Source organism: Pollicipes pollicipes, unplaced genomic scaffold (genome assembly GCF_011947565.3).
Source record: "Pollicipes pollicipes isolate AB1234 unplaced genomic scaffold, Ppol_2.1 Scaffold_7231;HRSCAF=8579_pilon_pilon_pilon, whole genome shotgun sequence".
Lineage (NCBI taxonomy): Eukaryota > Metazoa > Arthropoda > Thecostraca > Pollicipedomorpha > Pollicipedidae > Pollicipes > Pollicipes pollicipes.
The window spans coordinates 23,838,071-23,860,457 of record NW_023597034.1 but is presented as its reverse complement, the minus strand read 5'-3'; the positions used below and the strand labels follow the sequence as shown (position 1 = coordinate 23,860,457).

Here is a 22,387-nt window from a genome sequence, read left to right as displayed (position 1 = left end):
TGCACGAGGAAAGAGCGCTGTTTATCTGCAAATTTTAAGACTAACGAAGGGCTGCAGGCTGCAATGCAAAGCACATGCATTTCCATAAGCAAGTGTTGGATGTCGGCTGCTCCAATCACGCAGCTACGTGACGCCTGCTCACAAAGGGACGTCTCCAACGAACATGGAACGCGATCGATGACATCCATCGCACGTCATGCGGTGATGGTTTCAAACGCCAACCAACCACGGTCGTCAACCGCTCGGTCTTTCTCATGGCAGACCGCAGTGTAGCACGCAGGAGATGCGGCGCACAACAGACGCGTTATGGTAACCACATTTATTTTCATCCGAAATTGTACAAAACAGCTCAAAGGGACTGAGGGTGCAACAAAACCAGCCGTGATTATGCGCTGAAAACTGTGGCCCCGACTTCATCCCCAAAACACAAAACCGAATGCCCTAAAATAGAACCACTTAACGCTTGTATCAAAAGTGCCTCCTGGCATTGAAGGTAATTAGCACCATTACCCGGATCAGATTGGAGCCGATAATTCGATTAGGGTTTTACATCAAAGCGAGCTTTCCAGGATCTGTGCATTCGTATTTACGCAGGTGTTTTCAGCTTCTGACATGGTTAAGCACATGCATTTCCAACCTTAATGCATTACGAACACCGAACTAGACATGTGTCTGGAACCCAACAAAAGATCACTAAACCTGATCCCAGGATCCTGTTCACGTAGAACCCTATTGTATCCCGGATCCATACATGTGATCCAGGCGCATGACTGTACCAGACAGGCTCAAAACCTTAACTCAGATATATTGTATGGTTATCACTCTATGCATGCCCTGCGCAAAACCTTTTGCGGGCAGCTAATCACGGCAATGTGTACCAGAAAAATTACCACCCGCTGAGAAGCGCACCGTTGGTTGATCTTTGCTCGTACATGAGTGGTTCGATGTTCAGGACAAAACTCCGCTGCGTATTTCCTTTTCTTCAGACTGCACTCAAAGCAGTAAGAGCTCTTGGAAGTTCAGTTGCAGCCCTAACTACCCCATTTCGTCCCCTTTGGCACACGTTTTACTGACGAACATTCCGCTGCGTGAGTCCACCAGAAGGGTGGTGCGTCGGAAGGCCGCAGTTTCATCAGAGCTCCGAATCACAGCTGGCTGACTCAGGAAGCCGCGGACGTTCCGCTCTACGGCCGGAGTGCGAGCTCTCGCTCGCACCGCTTTCGCCGCTGGGGCGACAACACTGACGCAGCTGAGGTATGCCCGGCGATGGTCTGGAGCACCGCGACGCACAAGCCGAGGCATTCCGCCCGCCGTGAGCTATCTCCACAGCGAGGGCTCAGCCGGTGGCGCTCTGCATCCCTTTACCACAAACTCTGCTTGTGAGGTAAGTCCGTTGCGCTGGCAGTGAGCAGACGGTGCGAAGCAGGCGGCCAATGGCAGAAGCACGAGTTCGACGGGCGGCCGCTAGGAGAGCAGGAAGCTCAGCCGCCCCTGATTGATGGCGGTGGTCAGCCGCCGGCGCGTCACCTCGGCGCTGCTGTACTCGGGCAGCTTCAGGTAGTTGACGCACGTCATCACCGAAGGGAGGTAGTCGTCCGGCCGACGGCCCGACTCCACCGTCTTGCGGACCACGGTCAGAGGCGGGGCCAGCGCGCGAAACCCTGCGGCAGCGGCCGGACCGTACTGAGCGGCTCTCGCCAGCCGGGCAAACGGAGCTCTCTCCACCGCCAGCAGAGGGGCATCGTGAAGGTCATGTTTGGTAGAATGGGAAAGGCAGGAGAAGAAAAGAGGATATGTAGGTCGGCTCGAAACAAACGCACAGGGTATATTACAGGGTATATTTTCCGGACCGCTAACCATCGTCTCCGTCCCCATAGACGGCAATGACGAGCAGCCGGAGACGGCATGGTACTAATTGTCCTGTGCTAAATAATGCTTAAACCGACTTCCGCTAACTCTTGTATGATATTGTGGTTGCTTATCACATCGCTAGCTTCAAGAATCCAACTGGACCAACTAATGCGTATTCACGACATATCCCACCCGGGTTTACAAAAGGAAAGATGGCGACCATCAGAGTAATATGTGAACATGCAACATCCCACTCACGGAGTTATACCTCAGACCGGCTGGCGACTTCAGGCTTAACCCCTTAATGGAGGGTCAGCGCTCGCTCGGAACACGGCGGGGATTCCTCCCAGACGCGGGTGCTAACGGGCCGAGGCGAGGGGCTTCACTGGCTCACCTCCGACGGGCAGACGCGGCGAGCCGGTGGCGAAGCTGAGGAAGTGGCGCCGCTGCTGGCTGTCCAGGCGGGACAGCACGCGCACCAGGTACAGGAACGGCGGCGACTCAGACGTGTAGCCGTGGTCGGGCCGGAAGGCCTCGAGCAGGGTCCGCTCGTCCCACTGGCTGTCCTGCGGGATCGGATCAGGTCAGGTCAGGTCAGGTCAGGTCGGGTCAGGCACAGTCACCCGCGGCCGACCACTAACGACGCAACGGGCGCCGGCAATCGGCTCATGCGGAGGGATATGCATGTTTTCATTTAGATATATTGTTCGACAAAGCGCGCACCAAGCGAGGTAAAGGGGGTAGGGTAAAATACAAAAACAAAGATGAAAGAAGCTAGGGCTGAATTTCTTGTGAAAAAAATGCACTACCTGTATTTTACTAACAAATCCCCAAGAATCCAGGAGAAAAGTGCACATGATTTGGAAAATTGTGCAAATCGATCCTTCGTAAGGAAATACAACCGTTAGCATACCTGACTGCCACAGAAGAGCTGATCTAGCTCCTCTGGCAGGAACATAGCTAGGTGATCCAGGGAGAGGACCGACTCAAAGCCTTCCCTGAACGCCTCCATTTGTTTTTGAACGCTCTCAATCAGAAGCCAGTGTGTCAGCAGCTGGAACATACCAAGGCGTGTGTTCACTCTTCGAAAGCAGTCAACAAGGTGCACAGTAATGTTTGTTCCTTCAGCATGGAAAGAATGGCCCTGGCAGCTAAACTTTGCACAAACAGGCAATTGCGGAAATGAAGCTTTCTGAGAAGTATCTGCGGTGGAACAAGATTATAAGTAATCTTTCTACACGCCATTCATGCCTCCCGATGCGAGCAAGAATGACGATGGTTCAGCCTTTACCATGTACCAGGCGATACCAGTGCAGCCTGTGACCTTCCCAAAAGCGTCCGTGACAGCTATGACACAACTTGAGACGCTGACCCGAGCTGTGGCCCACCTTGAGGTACTGGTCCAGGTTATGGATGGTGACCGTCTCGCCCCTGCCACCCCGCTTCAGCTCAATGGCCGGATACCCGGGTAGTGTAAAGTCCAGGCCCAGCTCCTCCACCGAGCAGCCGTCGACGCCCAGCTCCCGGACGGCGGCGCGTCGCTGCTCGCCGCTCAACGCCGGGTCCGCCTGCAGCTGGCGGTGGCGGCGCACCACGGCCGCCAGCTGCGACAGCGTGGCCGCCAGCGACGCGTCCAGCTGCTGCACGTCGGCCAGCGTCATGGAGCGCTCCTGGCGCAGCAGCCACTGGTAGAACGGCACGCTCAGCGGCAGGTCCAGCAGACGGCCGTCGTTCAGCGCCTTGGCCATCAGGCGCCCTGTGTACCGAGACAACGGGCTTTCAGTGGCCGGGCTTATACCGCTGGGGGCGTCATCGGACAGATCCAGGACGCGGGACGGCGCTCTCAGGGGCGTGGTTATGATTCTGGAGGACGACACGACCTGATAAAGGGCTAGCGCCATTAAGTAGCAGGCTGCGCTGTCAAACACAATCGCCAATAACTCAAGGCTAACCCAGCCACTTAGTGACAGTGTACAACGGTTGGCATAAGGCCAAACTGATGGCGGCTCCGACTCTGTATTACCAAAGTCAGCTCTAGCATACTTCACGTTTAATTCAGCTTTCACCCATTGAATTCGTTTCGATGTAGCGATTACATACTTCCAAACGCAAAATTTCAATCGAATGGTTCAATGAAAAAGACAAGCTGCACTTTAGGCCCGCCGTGCACCAGCTCGACCACCTTCGCCGGCTCCGACCCGAAGCCCGGCCCGTGGCACGTACCGAGGAACCTGTACTTGGTGCGCAGCCGGGCGACGCAGGCCGACTTATCGGCGCGTCCCAGCGGGGCCGGGTACAGGCCGAGCGGGGCGTGCACGTACTCCGGGCCGGGCGGGCCGCGGCTGGCGGCGGGGCTCGCGCCGCCGTCGGCCGCCTCGGCCGCCGGCCGCCACGAGCCGCCGCGCCACAGGCCCATGTCCGTCCTCTGCGACCAAGAGGCTCGTGTCAGGCGACGGTGGCGGGTAACTGCCCGCTTCTAAGGTAGGATATCATTGCTAAAACCTTTATCAGCACAATAGATGTTAAACGCATAAAGGCCGGTAGGTTTCAAGCAAAATCGTGCTATTAGATATTATAAAAGATGTGCCAGCACCATTTTGTGAGCAGCTGCAACTAGGACTATAAGACAATACAATCAGCAATAAGCTTATTGCTCCACAACATAACGGGAAGCATGAGCAGTGAGGCAGCCAGAGGAAGGGACTCAAGGGGCTTCCCCCCCCCCCCTTGCCAAGTTAAAGCGCAGGTTTTCACCACGATACATCTGAATACAATTCTGGTATTTGATGACCATGAATACTATTTTTGGTAAAAAGCATCATATACTGTACCACGGACAGCGACATGTTGGGTCCAACAGCCGTAATTTGGTAACAACATCAGTGAATAGCGGAGTGAATTTGCACGGCACGAAGCTGAAACAATGGTTTGAGGCGCCAGGGCAAATCAATATCGATAGCCCATTGGTACGATATTTACTGTGCCTTTCAGCATTGTGCGGTCTGTTAGTCTGCTTGCCATGTAAAGGTACTACCGATGGGGTTGGGACTCACTCTTAAAAAATTAGTGCCCCGCCCACCCCCTCCCCCACCCCACCCCACCCCATCGGGAATCATGGTAGCTCCTTCCATCGCAAGTTCTAGCTGCGCCCATGAGTATGAACTATGAAGTCAGCAAATATGTACATTCTTCACACCAACAGCGAATCAGCGGTCGCCAGCGGCGTGCACCAGCAGCGAGCACCAGCGGCGGGCACCAGCGGCGGGCACCAGCGGCGGTCACCAGCGGATGGCAACGGCGGCGTGCACCAGCGGCGTGCACCAACAGCGTACACCAGCGGCGTGCACCAGCGGCAGGCACCACCGGCGGTCGCTAGCAGCGGGCACTAGCGACGGGCGCCAGCAGTGGACACCAGCAGCGGGCACCAGCGGCGGACACCAGCAGCGGGCACCAGCGGCGGACACCAGTGGTGTGCTCCAGCGACGTGCGCCAGCGGCGGGCACCAGCGGCGGGCGTCGCCCCCTCACCTGCACGTCGGCGCAGACCTGCGAGTAGAACTCGAGGGTGGGGCCGAGCCCAGAGCCGGGCTCGCCCTGGTACTGTAGCTCGAGCAGGGCACGCGAATCGGCCAGCTCTGCCAGCAGCGTCTCGGCCTGGCGCGCCGGCTGGGCGCGGCTAACGGTGCGCCGGCGCCGCTCCAGCCGCGGCGCCAGGCGACGCTCGGCGGCGTCAGCACCGCGCGCCGCCGGCGCCGCCTCCAGCAGACGCAGCAGCGCCCGGTCCCGGTCCAGCGCCACCGTGAAGAACAGCAGCCGGCGCGTTTCGAACGGGAACACGAACGGGCTGCGCGGGAGGCCAGGGTTAGCGACTCCGGCGCCACGCAAGGGGAGGTCACTTCCCTGGGGACCGGGCCAGGGCGCGCCACGACCGCACGGCACGTCACAGGGCGCGCCACGACCACGCACGTCACAGGGCGCCACGACCGCACGGTTACCCGGTGCAGGAGCGTCAGAACGTCCAGCGGGCAGTCCGCATGACGGAAGCAGCGCTGGGCTCATTTTGTCGGATCTTTAAGTAAGTTATTGGCTCCATGACATTGTCGACGAAACTACGAATGTTTCCCGAGTGCTGAGTACCTGCAAACCACAGCTGATTTCTTGCGTCATTACGTACGTTCGGCTCATTAAAAGATCCACTCAGGTACACATAAACATGGCCTCGTAAAGCTGTATTTCAAAATGAAATCGCATTTACGGAAGGACCGTGATGTCTGAAATATTACTATTCATTTCAGTTTTCACAGCAATCTGGTCTCGCAGACGCCTTGCTACAGGAACAAAATGTATGTGCGTAATGTGTCTGCATTAGCGACTACTACAAAATTTTCCGCGCGGCCTGTACTCCATCGGCTCATCAAGTAATAGGCGCGGCCAGGCTGCCAGCAGCTGGCCGCCCAAACGGCTCGCGCGACGCCCTTGTCGCGGCTGTGTTCGAGCGCCTGTCCTATTCTGGGGATATGTTACCATGTGAGCCCGATCTGCTGGATCCACTGCGGCGTGCTGCCGGTCATGAGGATCAGAGGATCCCGCAGCTGACGGCTGGCCTTGGCCGTCAGCTGACTGTTGATAAACTCCTGAAAAGATCCAGCACACCACGTCAATGGGCGGGGAGGGCTAGCATGACACGAATGCCTCATGTTTCAGGCATTCAACGAAATATAACGATAGTTACATAAAAACAACAGCGCATGCATATGCGATTCTCAGTGGCCATTGAAGCCTAACAAAACTGCTCCAGCATCGGCAGCAACCTGGGCGCCAACACACAGACAGAACTCGGCGAGCGTTACCTGCTCCGAGAGCAGCGGCGGACAGTGCTCCATGTGGTAGAGGGTGCCGTAGTGTCGCGAGAGGGCGTGCAGCAGCCGCAGCAGCTGCAGCGTCTCCAGGCACGGGTCGTCGACGGTGACGGTCGACGGCAGACGTGCGGTGAGGTACGGCAGGAGGGGGCAGGAGGGCGCGGGGACGGCCGCGGCCGACCACAGCGCGTCCGCGCTCCGGCGCTCGCCGCCGCTGCCGCCGCCCGTCTGTCTGTCCCGAGCCTCGCAGCGGCCGCCGGCGCTGCTGCTCGTTATTGGAGCTAGCCTAGGCACGGGTCACGTGGCGAGTGAGCAGCGGTGGTCGTGCGGCGGCGCATGGTCTCAAAGGGTGGGGCAAAATCACGATTAAAGACGCGTCGTCGAAAGCATACACTGACATTTCGACTTTGATCCAAGCGTCCGGGGCGCTTTTTAATCCGAGCCTCAAGCGTATGCAATGTGGGAGCACATCTCTCGGTTATGACCAGTGTACGCGTGTTGACAGCTCGAACAGCACGCATCCACGAGCGACGACACTAAATGATCATTTACATCTTCAAGGGCCAATGGCCTCGAAGAGGTCAACAGGTCACTGCCTACCATAAGACTTCACGCCCCCGCCAGCGCAGCGCACCTGTAGTGGATGGTGTGTGTCGTCTCGAACAGCTCGGTGGCGCTGACTGTCTGCTCGGGGCCGGCCTGCGTCGCGTGCTGGCCGAACTGCTCCACCGCTTGGAAGACGGTCATGTCGTACGGCAGCGGCCGGCCGCCGATGAGGAACTGGAGCCGGTGAACGCCGCCCAGGCCCAGGCTAGCCGCCGTCTGACGGCAGAGAGGTGGACAACGTCAGTGGACTGGCTACTCGTACCTCAGCTCGCGGCAGTGCACGCTCAGAGACGAGCCGCCCGTACCCCAGCTGGCGGCAGTGCACTCAGTGACCAGCTGATGGTGTCACCAGGTAAAACGCGCGCCTGGCAGCCACACAACGTCATCTCAGTCCACTGCTGGAGACGAGAACATCGTGGGAGCAGCAGACAGGAGGGCACAAACTTTAATCAGTAACACATAGAGAGAAGGGCGGCAAGTCAGCTGACAAGGAAGACCTCCAACACTGCCGACCCTAGTTACACACCGCCACCGCCAGGTGGCGGCCCGCACGGCCGACGCCGCACATCTAAGCTTAGTCCGACACTCGTCGGCACAGTCACCGCGAACGTCACGCCGCCGCCGGCAGGGGTGGGCCGCACCAGAGCGTCGTCGACGTCGTCGTCGGAGTCGCTGTCGTCGGACCAGCGGCCGGGCTGCGGCCGGCCGTAGCCGCGGATCACCAGGTAGCGCTCGATCGCCTCCACCGGCGCCAGCGGGTCCACTTTGACCGGGCCGTGCCGCCACTGGCGCAGGCTGCCGCCGTCCGTTACCCGCTGCAGGTTACACTGGGGAGGGGCGCGGTGAGTGACGGCAGGGCCACGCCGCTGGGCCCGCAGGCGGAGTCGTACACATCTCACAGACCGAGCCGACTTCAGCCACTACGCTGGTGGTGAGCTAGCGTAGGGTGGCAGCAGTACGTATTCTGGCATGGCTATTCCAGGAAATTTCCACCGATCACGTGACAGCGGTTCTGGCACATTATTTGGAAAATGCATATATCGGGACGACGTGATTGGACAAGCAATCCACACGGTAGTCAGCTCCGTGGGAAATAGGAAATCACATACGACTGGAGGTGCAAATCATCACCGTGCCATCTGCGTGACGTCAGTGGTCATCACCTTCAGCTGGTGTTCGTTAAAGTAGCGGAGCGCACAGCGGCCGGACAGTCCTCCAGTGACGTCATACGTCTTGACGGACAGCTGCTCCTGCTGGGCGAGGCAGGCGTTCAGCTTGGCAACAAGCGCGGCCAGCGGCGCCGCGGCGTCGGCCGCCGGCAGCCAGCGCTCGGCCGGCGTCTCGACTGGCGGACAGCCGGCCAACGCATGCAGGAAGGCGCGCAGCCGGCGGCGGCGGTCGGCACCGGCGCCGGCTGTCAGCAGACCGGTCAGCCGACGCACCAGGCCGCCGTGCAGCAGCTCGAACGGCGAGAGGTCGGCGGCCAGCAGCAGGGCGGCGAGCTCGCGCAGCGCCGGCGCGCAGCGGCCGTCGGGCGCCGCCAGCTGGCGCAGCGCGCTCTCCAGCAGCGCCAGCGCCGTCGAGCGGCCGCCGGCGTCGTCGGCCAGGTGGCGCTCCAGGAAGAGGCGCGCCCGCTGCCGCAGCCAGGCGCGCACGCGCTCCTGGCGGGCGGCGGAGGCGCTGGTGTCGCCTGACCGGCCCTCCTGAAACAGGCCCAGGGCCAGTCAGGCCGGGGACGGTTTTAGAGTGACATGGCTGGTGAAAACATTTTGCTACCCCGCGGTGCTGGTGGTCATTGTCATGACATGGTAATGTATAAGGCTCGCAAGGGGATATTATAAAGTAACTACTGCATTTGTGGGCATTGAGTATTGTACAACGGGTTGTAGTTCGGGGAATGAATGGTCCCGTGTGTACAAGAGATCGGTGTATTTTCCCAGATCCCTGGTCCGGGCGTTGAAAACTTTATTTAAACGGCGTAAGCATTGTTGATAGTTTGACGCGATAATTAAACCGAACAGGGTGTCGCAGTAGAGTCGGTTCCAGCAACAGTGCTCTGTACCTTGAACCCGGAGAAACGGGGATAAACGCGCTGTAATCAGTTGTATTAAGGCGGGAATCGTGGCAGAGAAGAGATGGTCAAGGCTATCCGCGGGCGCCGATAAATGTAAGTATCTGCCGTATACAATGTGTATGTGACTGCATGCGTAGGCATAGGCGCTTATCCGGCGTGCGACCGACCGTTTTCGCAGTAAGACGCCATTTTCTAACTCGACCCTAAGACCCAGCAAAAACAAAACAAAATCGTGACAGGGGCAAACAAGAGGGGAGAGGGACGGCGTTTAAGACAATGGGATCACCTTGAGCGAGCCTCTGTGTCCGTGAGGTGAGCTGGAGCTGGCCCTGCCCCAGCGTGAAGGGACGGCGTTTAAGACAATGGGATCACCTTGAGCGAGCCCCTGTGTCCGTGAGGTGAGCTGGAGCTGGCTCGGCCCCAGCGTGACGGGCTGAGGCTGGCCAGCAGGGAGGCCTGGAATCGGCCGCCTCCTCCGCCGCAGCCGCCCAGAGACTTGCTGCGACCGCCGCCGACGGGAGCGCGGCCGCAGCCGGCGCCGCCTGGAACACGGCCAGCGGTGACGCAGCCCACACACAAGGCCGCTCGCTCCGTTGATCTCTTTTGACGCTCGATGGCGAAATTACCGTTACAGGCAGCGTGTGCCGACCACAGAGGACGGATCAGACTGAACCCGGACTGAAGACGGATCAGACTGAATGGATGAAACCCCTGACTGAGAACCCTTGGGCTCGGCCCCAGTGAAGGCAGGAGCTCAGAGACACTGCACTGTGGTATATGCGGCATCATGAACATAGTTCCCATCATGGGACAAAAAAGGCCAGCCATACTAAAGAGGCAGAGATAGTGCGAGCCATCCAAAAGCTACATCAAAACACAAAACACGTTAACACCACATCTTGACGAAGCTGCACCAGCATTCAGGTCATATCAATGGTTACGGCGAAACAAAGCTTGGTGGTTACTTCCACCGGTGAACTGGTACAAGAGCCGGCGCGAAGTGACCAACACCAGACGGTATTAAGCTAACCTGTCTGGTCGGCATCTGTCCCTGAGTGGGCGTCTCCGGCAAATGAAGCCTCTTCGCGGCTGTTCCTCTGAGCGGCGAGACTGCCGCGGCGAGAGGACCTCCTCCGCTTCAGTACGTCCCGCAGACTCCTGCCAACCGCACGCTCCCCGTCAGACGCAGCGGGGGCGGGCCGGGACTCGCAAACAGACACTTATGGCATGAAGTCACACCTGCACTGGCGACCAGAAGCCAAACGGAGGGTAGCGTGCCAATATCGACCAGCTGAGCGAAATCTGCCCGATTGGCTTATGACCGGTTGGCTTATGATTGGCTGCCTTTTGTGTGCAGTGTTTATTTCTGTCCTCTAAGGGCAAGGCAATTTTGCAGCACCTGCTGGGACGGCTAAATCGCCCCGAGCCCCGGGGCCGCGGGGTTTCGGCCCGCGGAGGTGGCGCCACTCACATGTCGGCGGACGTCTCGCCAACCTGGGCCGGGCGTGCGGTCCTGCTGCCGACGCCCTCCAGAGGGTCGTCCCCGGCCGCCAGACACGTCATGTGGTGCACCACCCCTGCGGGGTTAGGGGAATCGTCACTACTCGAACCTGGGGATGATGAGCCACGCAGAATACTCACGGCAACCCTCCGCGCGATGATGGGTGCAACCGAGGAAAACTAGAACAACAAATGGTTACCCCCGCATAAGACAGAATGTCGGCGTAAATGTAATGCCCAAGCCTGAATCCAGCCCCTCTCATGCAATAAAGCCAACACAGGAACCATCCTGGGCGGCGAATGCGAGCTATGTGGCCAGCGGCAGGAGGTATCACGGATGAGAAGCACCTACCCTCTCTTTTGTAGTGCACCCTGCACAGGTCTGGCAGCTTCTGCATCAGGGTCTCTGACAGCTGGACTCCGGCCACCACCATCTTCACATCCGTCGAGGACAGCAAGCCGGCCAGGTGCACCGACATCTCCTGCATCTCGATTACTTCCTATGAAATAAGGACAGATGTGGTCAGCCCAGCGCCGAAGCTTTACGAAGTAATCTGGAGACCCAGGGTGTTCCGAGAGAAACAAAGAGGATTTGTTTTGGTTCGCATCAAGGGAATGACACTGCATCGCCTTCTTCGCGCCCACATTTAGCATAACACACTGAACGGTTCAAAACACTATCAGCTTGGGAAATCAGCTGACTGCTTTTCCCGCACAAAACCGCACGCATCCAACATGCATGCCTCAAAACCGAACAGAGCAGCGCCATCAAAATGCCGTGTTTGGGAAAAGAGTGCATTCAAGTTCTTTCTCGTAGCAAAACACAAGTGGTTGCAAGTACACACTCAGCGTAGTATGTCACACATGTCAGAATGGTGATTGCGGCCGAGCGGACAGGCGGTGTGGCGTGGGGTGGATCCGCCAGCCCGATCGAACGCCCTCGCCGATCCATAATCGCGTCCGACACGACAACGGGACACGTCTGCTGCAAAAAGGCCGCGGCCGCCTCAGTTTGACCTACTTCCGCCAATGTGCGGCCGGCAAAAACTGCCGGCGGGCTTACCAACTGGGTCAGTTAGCCGGGGCGGGAGCACTGCGGAGGTGGAGGCTTTGCAGGACGAATCGGAGGCCACAGGGGCCACTAGAGGTCTACGTGGTCATAATTTCCCTGACTTAACCTACCCACTTCCCACAGAGCTGTGTCCGTATCCACCCGCTACCTGCTGCTAATCAGTTTTGTCCGCGCGTTAACCACTCATTTACATCTTTTTTAGTACATTTAAAGTGGAGTATGGGCGAGTTCCACAACACTTTACACGCAGCATTCTCTTTCGCGTAGATCATTGCAAAAGGAGTATCAGTGTGAATCGGGCTGATTATGGAAAAACAAGTGCTGACAGTAACATGCCATGCATTTTTTGAAGCACCTATCCGACATTTTATGATTGTCTTACCCACAACCGTACACATACTGCATATTTTCCCAACCAGCCGGTTATCCAGTCCATATGATTGCCCATGGACTTGCCCAACCCGTGCAGGCCTCCAGAGGTCACTAGTCTACGAAAGGAATCAGAGTCTGCGGGTGAGTTCTCCACCCCACAGCGAACGTGCAAAGGACACATGTCATCTCAGCTTGAATTGAAAGGTTGCATGGAAAACATGTCCCATACGACTCAACAGAAATGACAAAATAACAGGCGGCTGCGTTACGGCGGTCGGTTTCTGGTTGCTCCCAATGTGCTACACTCAGGTAATTATATCCGCCGCGTATGAGCTCCCGCAATGCGACTGGTCGTGGGGCTAAGCAATACTTCCGTGGTCGACTAAATCTCGCTTCAAAACTATCAGCGATGTCTTGGATCTCGGTACACATCCTTGTTCGACATACCATGGACGCTTTTGAAGGCTATAACATTCTACGATGTTGTCTCCTATGTCTGTGGTATTGGGAACTTAATTAAATAAACATGATAGTGGTTTCATAAAAAGCATGAAAACAAACACTTCATAGACGTTTTCAGCCTGACGAGTCGACGACAATCGAACTCCCGACGACCGTCTTCAGAAGTTCACGAGTGCAGTGTTCTAACCGTAAGGCCACCACGCCGGCATGACCCGCGCGAACAGCAACAGCGCCCGCCAGGCCGCCCTCATGGCCAACCACAGCACCTGCCCCCCCCCCCCCCCTCACCTTGAGGCCGTCGGCGCTGGCCGAGCACACGAGCCGCAGCAGGGCGCGCAGACAGGCGTGGCGCACGCCAGGGCCGGCGCCGGCGCCGTACACGCGCAGCAGCAGCGGCAGCCAGTCGGCGCGCAGCGTGGCGAGGCGCGGGTCGGCGCGGCGCACCGCCCGAGAGCGCGACGGCAGGTTGGCCAGCTCGGGCCGCGACGGGTCCCGACTGCCGTCTGAGCGTGCCGCCGCCTGCCGGGGAGGGCGGGTCAGGTGGGAAGGAGGCGTTAGCCGGGGAGGGACACGTAAGGCGGGGAGAGACGCGTTAGTTAGACAGGGAGAGCTGAGGAGGGACACGTTAGTTGGGGGGGGGGGGGGGGGGCAGCTTGGGAGGGACACGTTCAGTCAGGGAGGGATACTCCAGCCGGGGAGGGACACGCCAGTCCGGAGGGATACCATAGTTAGGGGAGCAGTTGGGGAGGGACACGTCAGCCGGAAAGGGACATGTCAGTCGAGAAGGGACACGTCAGTCGAGGAGGGACACGTCAGCTGGGGAGGGACACGTCAGCCGGGGAAAGACATGTCAGTCGGGAGGGAGACGTCAGTCACGGAGAAATAGCTGGGGAGGGACACGTTAGCCGGGGGAGGACAACTCAGTCGGTGAGGGACACGTCAGCCAGGAGAGGAGGACGCGCGTCGGCCGGGAGACATCTAGGAGGAAGGACGCATCACATGGGGATGACCCGACGCTGCGCGAGCAGTGGTCTTAACGACCTTTCACGATCGGCGATAGGAGTGAGTATCGAGAGTGTACACTCATGGACAAACAAGGTTGCAGTAATCACCATAAAAGCCCTAAAAATAATCGGAGCGGTTGCAACGCACAAAACTTGCTTACGGAGGGTAAATGAACTTAGCGTAACTGCAATAACACAATTCGGCGGCAGTGCAGTGCATGGTTTTGAAGTGAACGGGCAACGGTAAGGCACAGCATGCTTGACAGTTATGACATCCCGCGAGATTTTGGCCTGCTGGTGGGTCTAAATCTATCACCTTTCATCTCAAAGCGTCCTTTTCGACACCACTATGTTTGGGAACCGTTATGCACGCATCCTAAAGCAAACTTCGGCGAAACCAAAGCGCACATGCACCAGATGTGTCACCTGTATCGCAGCACTGTCTGCCTCCGAGAAGTTGTGCCAACTTCCCTCATCGTCCTGCCACTGCCATACAACGCTGTCCTGTGAAGAACATCGCAGCCATATCAGGGACATTCTTGGACACGCGTGCGAAACGCGTAATGCACTTTGCAGATACAGAAAAGTTCTCTCAGCTGCAGTGTTTCGGAAGGCTTAAGAGATAGTGGAAATTACGAAGGTACATGATACCGGCCGCATACCAAAGGCCTACAGAGCCCAGCTGAGGGTGGGTAGCGTGTCGCATCGGCCTGTTCTCGGCAGACGTGCCCACCTGTTCTCAGCAGACGTACCCGCAGGTTTGCAACGGCCTAACCGGACTGTTCTCAGTGGCCTCACCCGCCTATTCTCAATGGGCTTAACCGCCCGATCTTAACAACCGTATCTGCCTGTTCTCAACAACCATACCTGCCTGGTCTAGACGGTCTTGTCCGCCTGTTCTCAGAGGCCGTAGTGGCCTGTTCTCAGCGGCCTAACCCGCTTGTCCTCCGCGGCCTTACCTACCTGTCCTCAGCGGCCTTACCCGCCTGTTCTCAGCAGCCGAACCCGCCTGTTCTCAGCAGCCGTACCCGCCCTGGTCTTATCAGTCGAACACGCCCTGGTCTCAGCGGTCGTACCCGCCCTGGTCTCAGCGGCCGTACCCGCCTGTTTTCAATAGCCGTACCGACCCTGTTCTCAGCGGCCGTACCCGGCCTGGTCTCAGCAGCCGTACCCGCTTGTCCTCAGCTGCCGCATCCGCCTGTTCTCAGCAGCCGTACCGGCCCTGTTCTCAGCGGCCGTGCCCGCCTGTTCTCAGTGGCCGTACCCGGTCGTGAGAGCTGGTCGGTCGCGGCGGAACCCTGCTGAGCCACTGATCGACGTCGAACAGTCCAGCCGCCGGCAGCGCCGGCAGCATCTCAGCCAGCAGGCAGACCAGCGCGTACACCTCCTCCGAGTTCCGCGACTGCTGCGCCATCTGTGAGGCGCACCGCCGCGGCGGAGGCGGTCAGTCAGGCCTCCCGGCTAGGAGCCGGCGTACCCACCAGACAGCACACCATACATGGTCACGATCCCGACCATGACGTCACTGATGCTAGCACGATCCCCGCAGACAGATGGTAGCAAAAACCACAGGGTTTCATACAGCGGAAGAGAGGCTAGTAAGGGTATGAGTTTGCCACTTTGGTGGTTACATATGACAATACACATTTGAGGCCAACCAGGCACACACCGTTTCCGTGTCTTCCATTGGCAGGGCATACACCTGTTCCGTTTCTCCCGTCACCAGCTTGCTCATCTGACTCGTATTTACCGTCACCCTGGTACATACCTGTTGCTTATCTCCCATCAGTCTGAGAGCCTGCTACACACTTGTTCCTTAATCCAATCAGCAGGATGCACGCCACTTCTGTGTCTCTCGTTAACAAGTACAGCCCTGTTCTGTACCTGCCGCCAGCCGGGTACACACCTGCTCCGTGTCTCCGGATAGGAGCGTACGCAGCGTCTCGGCCATGTTCTCGGAGAGCAGGCGGACGGCGATGTCCGGGCAGTGGCTGCAGAGCATGCGCAGCATGCGCGCCACCTCGCAGAAGGTGGAGCTGCCGATCACGGCCGGGGACGCCACCAGCTGCCGAACGCGTCACGGTCATCATCACCATCACCACGACCAGCACGGTCACGGTCATCATCACCAGCATCGCGACCAGCATGGTCACGGTCGTCATCACCACCATCACGACCAGCACGGTCACGGTCATCATCACCATCATCACGACCAGCACGGTCACGGTCATCATCACCATCATCGCGACCAGCATGGTCACGGTCATCATCACCATCACCACGACCAGCACGGTCACGGTCGCGGCGCGTCATCACAGCGGGTAGCGCGCGTGCTGAGACATCCCCAAGATGATGGTGCGAGTCCGTCTAAAATAGTGGTAGTCCTGAGCGCAAACTGAGCCTGGTATGCCGTCGTGGAGTAACTGCGACGATCACCGGTGACCAAGGAATTGAATTGTAGCAAACACTCCATGACTATGTGCACACACACGTATGTGTTAAATGACATCACTGTTGGTTAAGCTCTGTCCTGCATGAGCCCTTGCATTTTATAATCCAAAACACTTCGTAACAAGGATAGAACTGACAAAGCTTGCTACAAAGCTTGCAGAGCTCTCAACAAGCTTGAGACCTGTTGCAAAGGCACCCTTTGGCTACCAATGATGGCTGTTTACTGCTCACCAGCTGCTGGACGTTGATGAGCGCTCCGCTGTCGGCGATCGCCTGTACTTTGAGCGGGTCCGTCTTGAAGGTCTCGGCGAGCCGACAGAACACCAGGCAGGCGGCCTCAGCAACTTTCTGGTCCTGAAACGAGCTGAACCTGCGGGTACCGCTCAACATGGGCGCACAGCTGATGTTCACGTGAATAACAGTCAGACCGAGGACCCGTTGTATCCTCCTTAAACGTGTATTGTAACTGCATTGTATAACAGCGGCATAACAGTGATAATTAAGAAACATGATATCACAGTATTCCTTTACCAGTTGCCAATAGGTTGACGTTTGCAATATTCTGTGCATCCCCAGGACCACTTGCGAAGATTTTACACATGCCACCAGGCAGGAGACCCTGCAGCCGAGCTGGAGCTCAGGTCGGCCGACTCCGCCACGATCCGCGACGCTGACTGTGACTGGCACAGCGGCCGAGTCTGCCATGACCTGCGCCCCTGACTGTGACTGGCACAGCGGCCGCCCGCCGGCCGGCTGCCGCCTCGGCGGCGCCGGGCGCCTCCCACCTCGTGAGCGAGCCGCCTGGCCAGCGGTGCCAGGTGGTCGCTGATGCGGTGGAACTCGGCCGGCGTCAGCGAGAGGCAGCAGTTGGCTGTCACGGATAGCGCCGACCGCTGCGCCGCCACCGAGAAGAAGTCGATGAAGGCCAGGCAGGAGGCGACGCCACCCTGCCAGAGGGCGGCGGACAGCGTCAGTAGCTGCTTTGACGCCTTGCCGGCCACTTGCAGTCCCTCACAGGACACCCGCTGCGCCGCTCGGAACGGCAGGAGGTCACACCGCAACTGACGGCTGGGTTTTGATGTAAACCACGTCGATATGGTCGTTAAAATTTAAAAGGATGGATGCTGCCTTCGGTGGGTTGAACGTTGCTCCTCCCCCCCCCCCCCCCCCCTCCTCCCGTTACAACTGCTTCTCTTCTCATAAATATAGGAGTTATGCAGTCATGGCCCATAAACACCGGCGTTCCTCAGCTCTACAATAGGCCATGAGAGGCAGTAGAGTATTGCAATATTTCCTTCTGTTCTATTTCGAGAAGTAATCGCCCGAAGCGTACTGCTGAGGTTGGAAGTAGATCGCAATCATGAACATTTAGAAGGCATGCTACATGCGGCCAGGAGCCACCATCTGCGTGGTGTCACCACTGGTTCGCGTAAGATCCTGTCAAGCAGTCACCAGCAACATTTCCTCTACACTGATATCCGCTGGCATATAGTTCGCGACCCCCCCCCCCCCCCCCCCCCCCCCGATACAAGTAATCATCAAGTAACGCGCGGCCCAGCGCTACTGACGTCACAGCGATGGCACGGTGATCCTCGCTGCATGGCATTCACCATCCCGAAAATCCCCCAGTCACACTCGGTGGCAGCTGCACAGTGATCCCCAGGTGCACCTCCTCCAATGTCAATCGGTTCGATATGTCATGGTGATGCCTGTGCTACGCAAGGCTCCACCCGTTTCAGTGATGTTCTCTCAATACCCAGGCCCTCTAAGTGAACCCAGTGACGCCCGACACTGGCTATCCCAGCTTCCCCAGTGTCTTTGAAACCCTGCCGCTCCAGCGGTACCCAGTGACACCAAATCTTTGGCTTTTCGTTGATCACCTGGTGTATCTCAGTCTCTGTCTCTGCCGTCGTTCCAGTGATACCCAGTAACAACCGGTCCCTTCTACCACAAGAATTCCTGTGATAAACCGCCTCTGCTGACTCAGTGAGTCGTCTCTGGCCGCTCACCGCCTGCAGCACTCCGTTGCTGTGCCGGCGACTGATGAGGTCGAGGGCCACCAGTGCCTGCTCTGCCACGTCCATGCAGGAGATCCGCTGTAGCTTGCGCAGCAGCGCCGGTAGCGCCGCCACCGCCGTCGCCGAGCTGTGCGGCAGCGTCTCCAGCAGGTACGTCAGCGTGCGGCATGCTTGGTTCATCTGGAGACGACGAGTCGACAGGTGTCACATTACGGCGGAGGAGTCTGAACACAAGACCGGAGAAAGACACGACCGGTTCATTGAGGTCGTGGTGGGAGACAGCTGAAGTGGCGATTTATTCAGTGTTATGTTCAGCCACGAGTTCCAGTGTCTCTGAAAACACGTCAGATGGTAAATTATGGCACGAGGATATCAAACATGACATCTGTTTTGCAATAGCATGTGACCTTCAGGGTCAAGAGCAAGGTCAAAAGACGGGAAACCCTATGTCACCAAAAAGTACCGGTTGATTTCAACTTTTCAGACATCAGAATATTCACCAGCGCATGAACTATAATCCGCCAAAAAGTCCTGACCTCTGAATGTCACCCTTCAATGTTAAACTCATGCTCAAATGACATTAAATGCCATATCATCGAAAAAATATCGATTTGAGGCCGATTTAATAAGGCCGATTTAGACTTTTCAGGCACGCAATATTCACAGGCGCAAAAACTTACGTCCGTCAAAGTGTCCCGAACTTTCAAGGTTACATTTTAAGATCAAAATCAGGCTCAGAGGACAAGAAAATCTATGTCCTCATCAATACCGGCTTATTGCACCTTTCAAGCATTATAATTTTTACCAGTGCATGAACTACGTGACCTTAAAAAGTCAGAACTTTCTGACGGACGCTAGCTCTTACGTTTGTGAATATTCTTATGCTCGAAAAGATGAAATTCACAGGTAAGTTTTTGGTGATATGGAATTTCCGCCATTTTTGCCTCAGTTTGACTTTGAAGGAGCAGCCTTTAGAGGTTACCTGTTAGATGAACGCTAGTTTTTTAAAGCATTTTTACGCCTTTTTAAGTCGAAACTGGACGGCAATTTTTGATGATGTAAAGTTTTTCGTCCTTTGAGCGTCAATTTGACGTTCAAATGTAATGATCAGAGGTCAGAAGGTTTTGACGAGCGCTTGCTCGTTTTGTGGTGAATATTCTGATCCTTGAAAGTGTAAAACCGGCCATTAATTGTTTGTGATATAGAGTTAGATGTTCTTTGTCCTTGTTTTTTACCTTTAAGATCGCATGATATTGCAAAATAAATGCTACGTTTAATGTTCTTGTGTCATAACTGACTACCTGGCGTGTTTTAGGAGACATCGAAGCTCATCGCGAAATAAATCGCCGAATAAATCGCCAACTTCACGGATCTGAGAACATTATCGATGGCTGGCGAAGCGATCGACAAACTTGAGGCAGATGAGACTTGTGAGATGCGAAGGAGTATGTCAAAATCTCCTGTTGGTAAACAAGGGTGAGGGTCTTCTCAGCATGCGCTTTTGTGACTGGCATGCAGAGCACAGGAACAGGGGCATTCATGTGCAAAGCTTTGAAACAGTACACAACTTCGGGGAGATGATAGGCATTATGCACGCTTGAACAGCGAATGATAGGCAATATAACTGAGGGACAAGTCCTGGTGTGAGACAGGCAAAGTTTGTAATGACAGACCGGCTCACCACATCGAAGTTGTGATCCATCTGTATGAGTCTAATCAGCGGCGGTATGACTTTGCTGACTGGGAAGGTGGCCAGTGTGTCTTCGTTGCCCATCACTAGCAGCTGGCCCAGCTCTATCACTGCCTGAAGCTGTTGGTTCTCATCGCCTGACGCCTGCAGGCCTTGAAGCAGCTGCTGGATCTTGCAGCCTGCCGCGGCACAAGTGAATTCCATTTTCTTGGCAAAAAATGCAAAACAGACAAGAGAAGCTAAGTGTAATCACCGTTTCGGGCACAAAGCCCGTCGTGCCGCGACATCGGTTTCAACCTTGAAGCATGTGATGATTTGCAATGTTCCACTGCCAAGTCGTGACTCATCACCCCTGTGCTCATTCCGATCCCTACGCAGTTACGCAATACGCGAAGTCCGCCAAACGGCGTACGGAGCGGAGCGGGAGAACACAGCTTTCACACATCCGCACCTCTCCCGACGTTGTAACAAGGACCGCCGCCTACCACACGTACCGCGGCCGTCCGGGGCATTGCTGAGCATGTGCTGCACGCGCGGGCCCAGTTGGCCGAACAAGTGCGGCGGTACGCCGCGCGCCTCCAGCAGCTCCTGGAGCCGCACCAGCTCGCCCTCGTCGTCGGCGGCGGCGGCCCGCGCGCCGTCGGCGCCGCCGGGCTCGTCGGGTCGCGACCCCACGCCGCCCGCGGTCACGAAGTCGGGCGCCGGCAGCTTGCCGGACGGTCGTGAGCCGCGCCGTCCGCTACCGGGCGGACAAAGGGAGCCGTTAGCGACCGAGACTCGGACACGCCCTCAGCCAAGGCCGGTGGAGGCGGACCGCCGCGAACAAGGGTCGACGCGTCAACAAACACGCGCCGGCCGTGCTGAGCCGGAGGACTTACCGGGAGTGATGTGACAAAGAGCGCGTCCAGAGGCTGTCGCGAGAGCAGAAGCGTGAAGAGCAGCGAGGGGCATCATGTGCGCGACAGCCAGCAGCTGACACCCCCGGTTTGATGTCAAGTGTGATAGTGTCTGAACCCACACATTATAATAATGGGACGTTTGCCATGACCCACTAACCGGTGTCTTATCAACACTAAGAAATTCTGGGGCGCGCCATCTCACCAGCCAGGATTAATGTCGCCCGACATTGGCGTTATGTTTAGGTGATGGGTTTGTTAATTTCCAAATGTCCCCACATTACCTTTTTCCATTGTCATGCCATGGTAACACATTCACCACCCACACATTGGAGGCGTCACTGCGAAGTATATTAGCCATGCCTCGATCTGCCATGTTGTGACTTAATGTTTCCTGCGGCTAGCTAATTGTTTTGTTTGTCCATTGGCAGAAAGAGACATCCTGCTCAAGAAATACGAGCGTACGTTGCGGCAGTTTTTGACACTTTTTCATGCAGGTAGTAGCTACGTTTGCTCAAAAGTAAAAGATGTTTAATCAGTTCCTTCTCATTCATTTTAGTCATTATTCTGCACAGAACAAAATAACTATAAAGGTTTTCTGAAAATATAAACGCAGTAATTATAAGCCTAGCACTTGGGCATATCCACAAAGCGGAAGGAGCACCCGGACCGAGTCGCACCTGGTTTGAACATCACCCTTTATCAGACCGGGTTAAGTTGTGTGGGTCAGGCTGGGTTCAGTCGGGGTCGCCTGTGGCTGACGGCGCCCGGCTGGGTCCCACTGGGTGCTGTGTGTTAAAGTTTAGTCGTGCTGAGTTGGTTTAGGGAAGGCTCGTTCGATTTAATGCCGGTCGTTTAGACAATCGAAGCAATAGTGATTTTAATGTCATACAAAAAATGTCTAAGCCTGACTCCTCGAGTTGTCAATTAGGCTTTAGACGGAGGATCAGAGGTCTATATTAGACGAGGACGTGTATGAAGTCGTGGCATGTGGCACGAGACTCAGGACGCGAGCTCGGACTTGTACCTGACCTCCGACGACTCAGGGACAGACTCGAACTCGCATGCAGTATAACTAAGCCTAAAACACAATATTACTAAAGACGCACTACCCCCCCCCCCCTTAATTCCCCCGTTCGTAACGCCTCCCCTGCAACGATCTAACCTTGACTACAGTTGGTTGGAAGAGGATGATGACGTTATCGGGCCTCACCATACTTTCCAGATAGTTATGGGCGCCTTTTGATACACCTGACTTACCTGTCACCTGGCATCTTACATTCAAACTGATATCGAGCTACATCACGACAAAAAGTTGTACGATATCATACCATGACATCTGAAGGTGACACCATGACATTCGTCATGACATACGATTACCTGATAACGGCAGAGCCGAAAAGTCGTTCAGTTACCGGGACATGTCGTTACAGCTATCCGGTAGTCTCAGGAAGACATTTACAAAGCCCGCGTTTGGCATGATTGGATCTGCTTTACAATCATTTTAATTCGTGAAGCACTTCACACGGCCAC

General features: G+C 56.5%; 3 protein-coding genes across 3 annotated transcripts; all 3 read right to left on the bottom strand.

The window, feature by feature from the left end:
• Positions 1–304: 304 nt before the first annotated feature.
• LOC119110209 (E3 ubiquitin-protein ligase TRIP12) lies at positions 305–3,438 on the bottom strand. The gene is made up of 4 exons (XM_037233945.1): positions 3,240–3,438; positions 2,765–2,905; positions 2,246–2,417; positions 305–1,661 (listed from the first exon to the last, which is right to left on the bottom strand). The coding sequence occupies exons 2-4, from the start codon at positions 2,861–2,863 to the stop codon at positions 1,465–1,467; spliced, it is 468 nt and encodes a 155-aa protein (XP_037089840.1). The 5' UTR covers positions 2,864–2,905; positions 3,240–3,438; the 3' UTR covers positions 305–1,464.
• Positions 3,439–5,606: 2,168 nt separating this feature from the next.
• Positions 5,607–7,456, bottom strand: LOC119109873 (E3 ubiquitin-protein ligase TRIP12; the record flags this gene model as incomplete). Its single annotated transcript, XM_037233625.1, has 4 exons — positions 7,342–7,456; positions 6,701–6,906; positions 6,375–6,484; positions 5,607–5,694 (listed from the first exon to the last, which is right to left on the bottom strand). Coding segments are annotated over exons 1-4 (519 nt in total), but the record flags the coding sequence as incomplete, so codon positions are not given.
• Positions 7,457–7,567: 111 nt separating this feature from the next.
• Positions 7,568–22,128, bottom strand: LOC119109872 (E3 ubiquitin-protein ligase TRIP12). Its single transcript, XM_037233624.1, has 18 exons — positions 22,115–22,128; positions 20,595–20,697; positions 20,453–20,546; positions 19,950–20,137; positions 18,260–18,448; positions 17,036–17,197; positions 16,482–16,604; positions 15,706–15,864; positions 15,064–15,213; positions 14,226–14,303; positions 13,240–13,314; positions 11,242–11,389; positions 10,861–10,966; positions 10,420–10,547; positions 9,011–9,018; positions 8,479–8,565; positions 7,925–8,142; positions 7,568–7,625 (listed from the first exon to the last, which is right to left on the bottom strand). The coding sequence occupies exons 1-18, from the start codon at positions 22,126–22,128 to the stop codon at positions 7,568–7,570; spliced, it is 2,088 nt and encodes a 695-aa protein (XP_037089519.1).
• Between the last annotated feature and the right edge of the window lie 259 nt (positions 22,129–22,387).

Excerpts from the sequence above, each read along its gene's own strand:
- LOC119110209 (XM_037233945.1), bottom strand. The coding sequence starts at position 2,863 with ATGGAGGCGTTCAGGGAAGGCTTTGAGTCGGTCCTCTCCCTGGATCAC. Across the intron at positions 2,418-2,764 it reads AGCTCTTCTGTGGCAGTCAG|GACAGCCAGTGGGACGAGCG; the intron begins GTATGCTAACGG and ends CCGATCCCGCAG. Across the intron at positions 1,662-2,245 it reads GCCGCGTCTGCCCGTCGGAG|GGTTTCGCGCGCTGGCCCCG; the intron begins GTGAGCCAGTGA and ends CCGCTGCCGCAG.
- LOC119109872 (XM_037233624.1), bottom strand. Across the intron at positions 16,605-17,035 it reads CCAGGCGGCTCGCTCACGAG|GACCAGAAAGTTGCTGAGGC; the intron begins GTGGGAGGCGCC and ends AGCTCGTTTCAG. Across the intron at positions 10,548-10,860 it reads GGCGAGACGTCCGCCGACAT|GAGTCTGCGGGACGTACTGA; the intron begins GTGAGTGGCGCC and ends TGCGGTTGGCAG.